The 12584-nt window shown below is 60.8% G+C and overlaps 1 protein-coding gene and 1 long non-coding RNA gene across 2 annotated transcripts in view; one reads left to right on the top strand and one right to left on the bottom strand.

The window, feature by feature from the left end:
* Positions 1-275: 275 nt before the first annotated feature.
* Positions 276-1503, bottom strand: LOC115296783. Its single transcript, XR_003911049.1, has 4 exons — positions 1370-1503; positions 1034-1120; positions 789-853; positions 276-466 (listed from the first exon to the last, which is right to left on the bottom strand). It is a non-coding gene; the product is annotated as an uncharacterized LOC115296783 (long non-coding RNA).
* Positions 367-12584, top strand: part of THBS2 (thrombospondin 2) — a 23354-nt gene continuing 11136 nt past the window's right edge. Inside the window, exons 1-9 of the mRNA XM_029945263.1 lie at positions 367-768; positions 3185-3257; positions 4756-5312; positions 6840-6924; positions 8237-8433; positions 9365-9505; positions 10305-10401; positions 12040-12210; positions 12311-12487. Of these exons, the coding sequence (XP_029801123.1) occupies positions 3206-3257; positions 4756-5312; positions 6840-6924; positions 8237-8433; positions 9365-9505; positions 10305-10401; positions 12040-12210; positions 12311-12487 (1477 nt within the window). The 5' untranslated portion in view covers positions 367-768; positions 3185-3205. The remainder of the gene's footprint in view (positions 769-3184; positions 3258-4755; positions 5313-6839; positions 6925-8236; positions 8434-9364; positions 9506-10304; positions 10402-12039; positions 12211-12310; positions 12488-12584) is intronic.

The raw sequence follows: 12584 nt of genomic DNA, 5'->3' as shown, positions 1-12584 counted from the left end.
CAGGGGATGCCGAGCTCTGGGGAGGGCAGGGTGCCCGACGATGTATTCATTTATTCTCAGGCTGTCCTGCTAGTGGAGCCCGCGGAAACTCACGATGGCTTGTCTGTGCCACTGGGGACAAAGAGCCAGGTGGACGGGGCCCGGGGCAGGGCTGGGGTCCGGCCGGCACTCGATGCGGGATGTGGACCCTCCCTGTCCTGTTTCTCAGTCATCTAACTGCAGAAAGTAACATTTTCTGACTTCCTTTTGGATCACATGTTTATTCTGCACGTGATACAGTAATTCAGCCGCAGAGTAACTTCATCAGCACACCGGCTCCGGCGTCTGCTGCGCGCCCACCGATCGTGATTGGTCTGCTTTGGGAAGCCCTTCTGAGTCCGTTTAGCGCCTGGAGCCTGCGCTCCCTCCCCGAGCAGGAAAGGAGCGGCAGCCAGTCTCGCAAGTTCTATTTATAGCGTTTTATTTCCTGAGAGAAGACAGGGGAAGCAAGCGCCTTCCTCCCCGCCAAGGCCCCTCCCCTGCCGGCCCCCGCACCCGTGTGCCAGGTGCTCGGAGAGCGGAACGGGATCGGAGGGGGTTAGGTCACTCCTTCGAAGGATGCAGCGCTCCCTCCCGGCGTGACTGACAGCGCCACCCAGGAGCCCGGAGCTATAAGGAGGAGCCTGCTGCCCGGCGGCCAGTGCGGCGCTGACCCCGCTGCTGGCTCGCAGGACCCGGCGCTCCGGCTCCGTCCCCAGCCCGGCCGCCCCGCACAGCCGTCACGCCCAGGTGAGCGCTTACACACTTACCGTAGGAAAATGACCGAAACAGCCTTGCATTGTACTGTGATTTTCAGGAAAGGCTGTTTTGGTTTCTGAGGAGAGAGAAGGAGAAAGTGGCAAATCGATCTCTGGGGGTCCGTCGTCTTCTCGGGGTCCTCACGCTGAGGGGGGGCGCAAGCGAGCCCCCTGGAAGCGCTGTGTCTGCGGGGGCCGCGCGCCAGCTTCCTGGGCAGCAGTCCAGTCCCGCGTCCTTGTGACTTCCCTGAGTGTACCTGCCTGCAGCCCGGGCGCACGCCTGTGTCTTCAGCCGTGTTTGTCACCCAAGGGGGACTCCGAAGGGGCGGCAGAGGAAAGTCCTCCTGAAAAAGTGAAGGTAGTCAGCAGGGCGGTCACAGACCCCCCACTTCTGAGCATCACTAACAGTGAGAAGTGGGTTTGAATGTCAGGAATGAAAAGCATACACGGTGGGTCTGGGAGGAGCCTGGGCCCCCCGCCCGGCTGTGGCTGCGCGCCGGGGACAAGGGGCCCAGAGGTGCCCGGGCCGCGGAGGCAGGAGGCCCCCGGGTCCTCGACCCGCCCTGAGGGAGGGGCGCCCAGCTCTCTCTTACTGTTCTTGGACGCTCTTGTGAATGGGTTTTAACACATCGGTGCCGGTTCCCATCACACTCGGCCACAGAAAGTCTTTGGAGAAAATGGAGCCTTAGACACACACTGAGAGTGTGCGTCTGCGCGCCCGGCCGTGGGCGAAAGACCGTCACGGTCGGGCGCTGCCGGGGACACGGCCCGGCGGCCCCCCCAACGCCGCGGGTCCCCGTGTCTCACGTGCCCGACGGCAGAGCGGAGTTCGGCTCACTCTGTCTGGGCTGACGCTGGGGAAGCCGGGCCCCTGGAACTAGAAAAAGCACATTTTGGACGGAGACCCGTTTTCCAGAGCCAGCTGTCGCCCCCGTCTGCAGGGACAGACAGCACGCATCTGGTGGGGACGCAGGGGAGGCGTTCCAGACGTGCTGGCCCGCGTCCTCCTAAACCAAGTCTTCGGCGTGCACCGGGCCCCAGGTGTGGCCCCGAGCACCTCTGAGGTTCCGTCCCCTGAGGACCCCACGCGCAGCATTGCAACCTCGCCGGAGGGCCACAGAAGGGGTCCGGGGGAGAGTCACGCGCCCGCTCCGCGCATGCCCACGCGCCCAGAGTGCTGCGAGAGCGGTTACAGCATCCACTCACTGAACTCACTTCTCACAGCGACCCTGTTGGGCACAGGCTTCAAACATCTGTCCTTCATGGTGCAGGTGAGGAAACTGAGGCAGGGAGGCTGGGCTGCGCGGCTCGGAGCCAGCCAGCCCGGGGCTTGCCCGCTGGGGCCATGTGACAGTGAGCTGGCGTGGGACTTGTTTGTGGACAGTTGTGCACGGCAGGAGTCCGGGCTCCGGAGGGGCCTGGGGGCCTGCGGAGCGGCCCCTTCTCCTGGGAACATTCCGCCAGCCGGGGAAGGAACCGGTTCCAGTTTCCCAGATGCTTCGGCAGGGACACTCCTCAGGGTCTCTGCAGCCCCAAGAAGCCAAAGAGCTTTGCGCCCTCGGAGGGGAGGGTTGGGGTCTCAGTTTGGCTTTGCTTCGGAGCAGGATGCCGCCCGCCGCCCGGAGGGACCTCTGTGCCCCACACGCCCCTGCGCGCTGCCGGCGCGGGAGCTCCGGGGCGGGGCAGGGGTTAACAGCGGAGCGGGCCTCCGTCCAGGTCTCCTGACTCCCGGCCCGGCGTCTGCTGGCCTGAAGCATGCCAACTGAAAATCCTCAAGAAAAACAGGCCTGCAGGGAGAGAGCAGCCGAGTAAAAGTGATTGCTAAGGAGGACGCTATGTTTCTCTGTGGTCTGGATACACCGAGTTCAGCTTATTTCTCCTGCACACAGTTAAGGCTCATTCTGTTTACGTTAGGCCCGATGCTTTCTTCTTGGCCATTGACTCAGCGATGCCTTCCTAGATTTTTCTCTCCATGGTGCTGGTATGTTTCCAAGTTCACAGTTCCTGGGTTTCAGTCCTGGCCACACTCCTCAGCAGCGGCCTTGCTCGGGGCCAGCACTTAACTTTTCAGAACCTTCACTTACCCATCGGCAAAATGGGGATAATAGGAATAGTATTTGCCTCCTGGGTCACCATGAGCTTAGAGGATGTGAATATGAGGACTGTGACCAGTGTCTGCTCCGCTCCGGCAGCAAAGGCTCACCCAGCAGACAGGAGCTCGGGTCGGAAGAGCCCCACTTGGAAAGCTCATTTCTTATCTGGTTTTTATATCCCACAAATCTACTTATTTTTTATTTTGGTGCACAAACTGTAAACGTTCATGCGAGTGAAGACTGATTGACTCTGGAAATTGTTGGCGATCGCTGTGCGGCGTGTGCCTGCGTAACCAGGGCCTGGCTTGTCCGCAGGGTTCCGCAGCCGAAGGCAGGATGCTCTGGAACCTGGTCCTGCTCGCCCTCTGGGCCGCGTCCGGCGCGCAAGGTGAGTGTGGACCGCGGCCCCGCTTGTTGGGGCCACTCGCGCCCCCACAGGTAAGGCCGCGGCTGCGGTTCCTACGAGGTTAGGACATTGGGAACTTCCTTTTAAATGAACATTTACTTTTGAGTCCACATCCTAGAAATGTATTTCTTATTTTTAAATCTTTTTGTTAAGTTTGTTTGTTTATTTATTTAGAGAGCGAGCGCATGCGCATGAGTGAGGGGAGGGACAGATTGAGAGGGAGAGAGCACCGGTAGCACAGAGCCTGACATGGGGCTCGATCTCACAAACCACGAGATCACGACCTGAGCCAAAATCAAGGGGCCTAATAGGAAATTATTTCTTTTGGAAAATCTAGGTATTAGAGAAAAATGCTCTTTCATCCAGAGACACAACATTGGCCATGGACAGTCAGCTCTTTTACTTTCGCTAAATGTCTGACACTGGAAGGCTTGGTGTTTTATAACTTCTCTTTTTCCCACTTTTCTTTCTACTTGAAAATACATCATCAGTGTTTTCCCATGTATTTATTCTCATACAATATGGCTTTTAATGTCTGAATAATATTCCATCAGAAGATAGACCCTGCTGTTTTCTAGAACACTCTCCATCCACGGTATTGCCCCGTTATTACCAGTATGAGCCACGCCCCAGGGAATCCGGTTGTGAATAAATCTCTCCTAGTATCTGAAATGATATCCTCAGAACAAGTCCCAAAAGGAAAGTTGCTGAGTCAGAGCTTTTCATTATTTCAAGGATTTCTGACATATTTCCAAGCGGCTCTGCCCAGGTGTGGAAGGCGTGCTCCCATCACGCGCCCTGGACCGCACGCTTGGAGTCACCACGCAGAAGTGAAAGGCCACGTGTGGTTTAAACTTCCTGTCCATGAAATATTCTGAGTTGTTTACACTGTTATGTTTTGGGAAGGTCCAGTCATCCCGATGGTGATGTACAACCATCTATTTGCAGACCGAGCCCCTGTGCTGTCCCGGAGCCTTCCCTGGGCACTTAGTGAGGGCAGAGGCGCAAACTAGAGACCCCAGGGTAACTCATGTGAGTCGGAGGGCCTCTGTGAGAAAGCAGCATAGCAAGGACACAGACCCTTTGCTTTTGCAGGAATTTTTTCCTGGGCAATCAGATGGTAGAGACAGGGCTGCACGTAAGCCTCAGATCTGGGCGGGAGAGCAGGAGAGAGCCCGGTGTGGGACGGGTTCCAGAAGGCGGCCAGAGCCCAGCTCAGGGCACGCCGCCTCCCTCGAGGGGGCCTGGCTGCGGAGAGCGCCGGCCGATCCAGACGCAGCGCCGGGGTCACCCTCTGGCGCTCGCCCCCGCATGGTCAAGGACGCAAGGAGTTCTGTGGGGCAGCGGCCCACTCGGGGCCCCACGCAGGGGAGAAGCCGCCACCAGAACCCCGGGGGAAGGGGCCGCTGAGGCCTCGTTAACTCTCCGGCCCTCCGGGTCCACGCCTGTGGTAACCTGCCTGCTCTGTCCCCACGGGCAGCTGGTGACCCGGACGAGGACACTGCCTTCAACCTTTTCAGCGTCAGCAACATAAACCGGAAGACCATCGGGGCCAAGCAGTTCCGGGGCCCCGACCCCAGCGTGCCGGCGTACCGGTTTGTCCGCTTTGACTACATCCCGCCGGTGAGCGCGGATTCCCTGAGCAAGATCGCCAAGATCGCGCGGCAGAAAGAGGGGTTCTTCCTGACGGCCAGCCTGAAGCAGGACCCCAAGTCCCGGGGCACGCTCCTGGCTCTGGAGGGCCCCGGCGCCTCCCAGAGGCAATTCGAGATCGTGTCCAACGGCCCGGCAGACACGCTGGACCTCACCTACTGGACGGACGGCGCTCAGCACGTCATCTCCCTGGAGGACGTGGGCCTGGCCGACTCCCAGTGGAAGAACGTCACCGTGCAGGTGACAGGGGAGACCTACAGCTTGTACGTGGGCTGCGACCTGATCGACAGCTTCACGCTGGACGAGCCCTTCTACGAGCAGCTGCAGACGGAGAAGAGCAGGATGTACGTGGCCAAGGGCTCGGCCCGAGACAACCACTTCCGGGTGCGTGCTGTGGGCCCCGGCCGGGCGCCAGGCGGGGGCACGGGGGCTTGGCTGGGGCCGCCTGGCATCTTAACGTGATGCCCGCGCTGGGCGAGGTCAGACCCCACAGACATGGATGGAGTCGCACACATCAGCATGTGCACACGCACACACGTGTACACACCCAACCGCACACATGTGTGCACAAGTATGTGCACATGCACATATGTGCACACACCTACATGCACATGGACAATACCACACACATGCACACGCACACACCTTCACACACGGAGCACACACAAGTGTCACGTGTGTACATGCAAACACAGATGTGCATGCACTCACACCCAGCCACATGTGTATGTACACAAACACTGTACACGTGCACGTGTTTGTACACACCACACTGTCATGGACAGCAACATACACACATACAGGCACACATAGAGCACACACAAATATCATGTGTGCACATGCACACACATGCACACACAGATATGCACACACGTACATACCCAATCACACACATGTGCACACAAATACTATACATGTGCTCATGTTTGCACACCTACACGCCACAGACAGCACCATACATGCACAGGCACACACATGCACACACAGAGATGTGCATGCACTCCCACACGCAATCACACACATGTACACATGTGTGCCAGCCACACACACCTACATGGACCATACCATGCAAACGCACACACAGAGCACACACAGATGTGCACTCACAACCCAATCACAGACACGTGCCCACAAACACTGTGCTCACGCACGTTTGTACACCCACACTCCATGGACAGCACCATGCAACGCACAAGCACACACAGTCCACACGTGCCTTTCTAAACCACAAATAAGCAGACCACATCTCCCAGGTGTGCCTTCTAACCTGGGCAAATGGTCATTATTTTCCCAACTGAAGGTGGATTTGATGGCGGAGGAATCAGCCCCCTTGGAATGTTCTGGTGAACTCCAGACTCCTCGTTTAGCTCTGAGCTGCTAGGGGAGCAGATTAACACCCATGCTTTCAAAGAAAAGGGCTGTTGATTTATGAGGGGACAATTCCATGTTCATCTTAAAATATATTCATGTTAAAACATGTTTTGGAAGATCTTTCTAAAACCACATGGATTTAGAACCTACAGGACAGTGTTGATACCTCATCGTGTGTCTTCTTGGGAAATAAACATGCATTTAAATTCAGTTATTTGAGTACAAGGCGGGCATCCTCACCTGCTTGCTGAACTGACCCCCGCTGGCACTCACGGCACGCAAGCCACGCTCACCTGTGAGATGCATTCACGCTCACCTGTGAGACCCATTGTCCACGTCGGGACTGGCCCCTGTGCCCCCCCAAGCCTGTCAGACACCAGGCTGACCCATGACAGCGTTCCTGCGTGATGCATGTAGAGGCGCAAAAGCACACATTCTCGCTCCTTTAAGATTGGGTTGAGGTTTTTACGTTGCCGTGTAGCCTGGCGCCCGGCGCTCGGTGCTTGACGCTGCTCTCGCCCTCTCCTCCTGTCACCCCAGGGGCTGCTGCAGAACGTCTACCTGGTGTTCGAGAATTCAGTGGAGGATGTTCTAAGCAAGAAAGGCTGTCAGCAAAGTCAAGGAGGTAGGTGTGTTTTGAACAGTGTGTTTCATATTTCATTTCTTGTCTTGGATGGATTTCCACTATGAGGGGTGTGTGTGCATGTGTGTGTGTGCGTCGGTACATGTGTGTGCCTGTGTGCATGTGTGTGCACGTGCGTGCCTGAGTACATGCGTGTGCCGTGGCTGTCTGTGTGCATATGTGTGTATCAGTGTATGTGTATGTGAGCATGCATCTGCATCTGTGAGTGTGTCTGTACATTTATTTGTGTGCATGTGTGTGCATGTGTGTGCATGCATGTGTACATGTGTGCATGTGTGTGTATGTGCATACGTACAGGGGTCCTGGTGGGGACTTAAGAAAAATATTGTAATAAAGTACCATCACTGTCTTTGAAGGACTTCGCTGGCCAACTTAGACACGTTGGCATCTGAAAATGATAAACTGCCCCAGCGGAGTGATTTTGAACATATTTTAATAATACAAAATAATCAGTTTTACAGCCCAAACACCAAACCGTGCATGGTAACGTGATCACAGGCACCTTTTCTGTCCGTTAGTGGGTGAGGGTCGTCTCTGTGGGGACGGCAGGGTGTCTGTCCGGCCACACTGGGAGGTCCTCTTCGCTCTCCGTGGCCGTTGACACAGCGCTGTTCAGAAAGCATCCTCGCTGCCTGAACCACTGACAGATGATCCCACACTGTCTGTTACGGTTTGAATTCACCCCCAGCCACCATTTGCCTACGTTTTCTTGAGCATTTACTTTATGAAGTTCACTTTGTGGGGCTCTTTAAACCCTGCGTGTCCTTGAACCTTCAAAACACCTTGGAGACGGGCTTGTACATTTTCCCGTAGAGAAGCTGAGGCCCAGGGGTCCGAGTGCGCCACGCATGACCCCCTGTGGGCCCACCGGGCTGAGGCTCCCAACACGGTTCACGTTGTGACTTATTTGCACTGAGGCCCTTCTCCGTGCCGGCCGTAAATCAGGACAAGATACACATTCTCTTACAACCAGAGTGACAGGAACACGGAGGGTGTGATGTCTCTGACGCACAGGTGTGGCTCTGAAACCCGCACCCGCCGGAGCTGGGAGCTTCCCGCCCCCTCCATCACAGGCATGGGGACGCCCGCTCTGCTCTGGCCGCCGGGGGTCCCCCACGGAGGCCTCGTCTTCTGAGGCTGTCCACCTGTTGGGGAAGGAGGTGGCCCCGCTCAGTCACACGTGGATGCCAAGTCCCAGCCCCATCCCGAGCCCACATCTGCGTGGCCAGGCTCCCCAGTGGCACTGCCGCCCTGTCGCCAGGCCACGCCCACCTCACCTCTGTGCTTCCTGCAGCCGAAGCCAACGCCATCAGCGAGAACACGGACACGCTGCACCTGAGCCCGCAGGTGGGCACCGAGTACGCAGGCCCGGGCACGCTCAGGAGGCCGGAGGTGTGTGAGCGCTCGTGCGAGGAGCTGGGCACCATGATCACCGAGCTGTCGGGGCTGCACGTCATCGTGAACCAGCTGCATGAGAGCCTGCGGAAAGTGGTGGGTGTCCTGCAGCCTGTCCGCTCTCAGGCGCGGCCTCCGGACACCCCCTCTGACGCACTGACGGGGCGTTTGGCTCAGCGCAGGGCGCGGTGCAGGCGGGCGGGCGGAGGACTCTGAGGGACGGGTGCCCGTGGCCCCACGCCCTCCGGGACGGCCCATATCTGGGGATGCTCGTGTCCCCAAGCCTGAGCAGGATGGGTGTGGCAGGACCGGCCGCGTGTCCGGGTCGTAAGGGGACATCGAGGAGAATGGCGTCTCGGGTCCCTTCAGGTTTAGCAAAGGGCGCTGACAGGAGTCACGTTCTCAGCGCTGCATGACTCCGAGGCGCGCCCTCAGCTGGGCCCTGGGGACAGGAACACATGGTGCCTAACAGAAGTGACCAGGGCCGTGGGGAAGAGTGGCGGAGGGTCTGCAGGTCTGGGGTCGCTTCACGCCCTGGCGGTGACGCGGAGCTGCTCCGTGGATGCCCATCTGCACCCTCTGCCCCACGGCAGGGGCCCAGGAGGGGTGGGACCCGATCACCCCCACTCCGAGGGCAGTGGATGGTACAGCCAGGACGCTGCTCGGGCAGCACCCAGAGGAGGCTGGGCCCCTTCTGGAATTTTCCAGCAGGAATGGTGGTAGGAGTACAAACATTACCACTGCCCACACTTATTGCCTCCAGCTGAGTACCCACCATTTGTGGGAGGGCAAGGTAGGGGTTTGGAGTTGGGGGGCAGAGGCCATGGGGGACCCTGGGTCCCTGCGATGTGACTTGCATGGCGAGGCCTCACGTTGACTGGAGTCTCCTCCCGCAGGGCCAGCCGCATGGCGGCGGTGCTGCCCCAGCCAGCGGGTGCCCTTCCTGTGGGGGGGCGCCTCCTCCCCCGCCTGCGAGCGTGAGGGGCCCGCCTCCACCCGCAGGTAAATGTGCCCCTCAATCTTCCAGTCCAGTGACAACCAGGTGCTGTGGGAGCTCATTGGCGGCCCGCCCAGGACCAGGAACGTGTCCGCCTGCTGGCAGGATGGCCGGTTCTTCTCGGAGAATGAAACCTGGGTGGTGGACAGCTGCACCAAGTGCACCTGCAGGGTGAGGCCAGGGGCAGGGAGGCGGCAGGTGCACCTGCAGGGTGAGGCCCAGGGGCAGGGAGGCGGCAGGTGCACCTGCAGGGTGAGGCCCAGGGGCAGGGAGGCAGCAGGTGCACCTGCAGGGTGAGGCCAGGGGCGGGAGGCGGCAGGTGCACCTGCAGGGTGAGGACCAGGGGCAGGGAGGCGGCAGGTGCATCTGCAGGGTGAGGCCAGGGGCGGGAGGCGGCAGGTGCACCTGCAGGGTGAGGCCAGGGGCGGGAGGCGGCAGGTGCACCTGCAGGGTGAGGCCCAGGGGCAGGGAGGTGGCAGGTGCACCTGCAGGGTGAGGCCAGGGGCGGGAGGTGGCAGGTGCACCTGCAGGGTGAGGCCCAGGGGCAGGAGGCAGCCTTCCCCGTGTCCCTGCCAGCCGGCCACCAATGGGCACGCAGGTGCGAGGGATAGCTGATGGGAGGGCGGGCACAAGGCACTGACCATTCTGCCTACCTCATGGCCCCGCACATAAGAACAAGCCCCCGGAAGTGACTGGACCGGCCAGGTGTGTGCCGCTCCAGGCCGCTCTGGCGGGTCTGGGGTGCAGGTCACCGCCCACACAGAGGTCAGTAGGTAACTTAGCCACCTCCCTTGGCCAACGCACCCCGTTCTCACCATGGTGGCCTCGGGGGCGGGGAAGGTCTCCCTCTATTCCCAGGGTCTGCGGGGTCCGCATGGGGACAGCGCCCTCCTGGGCCTCCAGCACCGCCCTCGCATTGACTCCAGTTCTTGGAGACCAGGGTCACATAGACGCCTTTCTCTGCTTGCAGAAATTTAAAACCGTTTGCCACCAAATCACCTGCCCTCCAGCGACCTGTGCCAACCCGTCCTTCGTGGAGGGAGAATGCTGCCCTTCCTGCCTCCACTGTGAGTGCCCGAGGGGCGCGGGCGCCGTCCGCTTACTGCCTCTGCCGGGCCGTCTCCCAGTGGCCCGCAGGCGGCTGAGCGGGAGGGCGGGAGGGCCGCGTCCACACCCATGACCTCTGAGTGCAGGGTCCTGTCTGGCGCCTGGCAGGGAGGCAGCTGGGTGTGGAGGCCAAGGAGCGGGGACCAAGTGCTGAGTGCCGGCCCTCAGTCAGTGGCCACGGTGACCCGGCGCTGGCAGCCTGTACTGCACGGGGAATGAGGCCCGGCCGAGTGTCGCCCCAGTGACCCCTGCATCCTGGGGGGCGGGAGGGGGCCTCACACTCACACCCCCAGGCGCCCATGCAGAGCTGGTCTGGGACAACGGCCAACGGCCCCACTTTTGCTCAGGGTCCACCTGAGCAGAGTCCGCGGTCCCAGGGCGCTGGCCTAAGGGGAGCCCAGGGCCTCACACGAATCACACCCACGCGGCTGCCCCTGGGACAGTGCCTTCTCGCAGATGCCCGCCGGCTCCCTGCTCACCACCCGGCCCCGCCCCGGCCCTCCTCCTCTGCGCCCCAGTTTCCTCCTTCCACAGGAGCGGCCCTCTCTTTCCCTCCTTCCCCGTGTGAGCTCCCCCCCCACCCCCGACCGGGAACGCAGCTCCCACACGGCCCGCCTCGTTCCCATCCTCACCTGCCGGATCTGGGGCCAAGGCCGAGGTCACGAGGACGGAAACCGGCCGCACATGGTGCCTCCTGCCCCTTCCCTCCTGGCAGGCCCCGGCAGCGGCTGGAGAGGGGCACTGCGGACAGGCTCAGGCTGTCCCTGTGTGTGATTTCAGACTCAGGGTCTGTAGAATATGGGGTGATGACCCCCCACGTGGCTCTGTGAGAGCCCGTGGCGCGGCTGTCGGGTGGATGTGCGTCACACGGGGTCTCGGCCTGCGGGGGGGGGGGGGGGGGCCGCCGCGCATGGGAGGAGGGGTCTGGCGGTGACCGCAGTGGGTCCCTCTCCGGATCCAGAGCACTTGACCCCAGCTCGGCACAGGAGCCCGGAGCTGAGCTCTAGGGCTGGAAACCTGCCTCTTCGGCCACCGGAGGCCTCACATCAGTCACTGTCTTCTCTTACTTGTGGGGTGTAATTCCCTCTGAAGCCTTTCTTTGCAGGAAGTCGTCTTTTTATTTCAAGTGTCCTGATTTAAATTGTTTGACACTAAATTTGACGACCTGTCATTTCAACCAAAAGTGGAAAAATGTCATTACCACGTGTAACTCAGCAGACGTTGAAATGGAAGCAAATTAAATCTCAGTAGGTCCAATAAAGCCCGGCGTCATGGTGATTCCGGACTCTCGTAGCCAGCCTGAGAGATCCACAGCCCCTCCCGGCACGGGGGACCACGCGGTGCAGCGCGCACCCTGGGCCCCTTGGCTTCTGTCACTCCCACACTGTCCCCACATGCCGTCCGTCCCACCGGGGAGAGCGGCCCTGAGCCCCGACCCAGGCATGGACGCCGTGTAACTCGGGCGGGCGCCCTGCTGTGGGAAGGGCAGACCTGCTCTCCCGAGCGCTCGGGTTCTGCCCCCTGGGCCACTCCACGGGCGGTCTGTGCCGGCGGGTGAGGGCGGGGGAGGCCTGACGGCCCCTTGTGCTTCCCACCAGCGCTGGACGGCGAGGAGGGCTGGTCGCCGTGGGCTGAGTGGACCCACTGCTCGGCCACCTGCGGGTCAGGCACCCAGCAGAGAGGACGGTCATGTGACGTCACCAGCAACAGCTGCCCGGGGCCGTCCATCCAGACGCGGGCGTGCAGCCTGGGCAAGTGCGACCGCCGCAGTGAGTGTCAGCACGTGGGGACGGGTCTGAGCGCCAGCGGCGCTGGGGCGGCCGGGCCCCCGCCTCGCCCTGACGCCTCGTGTTCCTGCGTGTGTGCCAGTCCGGCAGGACGGGGGCTGGAGCCACTGGTCGCCGTGGTCCTCGTGCTCCGTGACCTGCGGCATGGGAAACATCACGCGCATCCGGCTCTGCAACTCGCCTGTCCCGCAGCTGGGGGGCAAGAGCTGCAAGGGGAGCGGCCGGGAGACCAAGAGCTGCCAGGGCGTCCCGTGTCCGGGTGAGCAGGGGGGACGGCCGGCGGCGGGGGGGCCTGCAGACAGCCAGGCCAGGCACCCCCCGCCCCAGCTCCGGGGGGCCGGCCAGGCAGGGACTGG

The sequence above is a fragment of the Suricata suricatta genome, chromosome 7 (assembly GCF_006229205.1).
Source record: "Suricata suricatta isolate VVHF042 chromosome 7, meerkat_22Aug2017_6uvM2_HiC, whole genome shotgun sequence".
Lineage (NCBI taxonomy): Eukaryota > Metazoa > Chordata > Mammalia > Carnivora > Herpestidae > Suricata > Suricata suricatta.
This window is presented reverse-complemented; position numbering and strand designations above follow the sequence as displayed.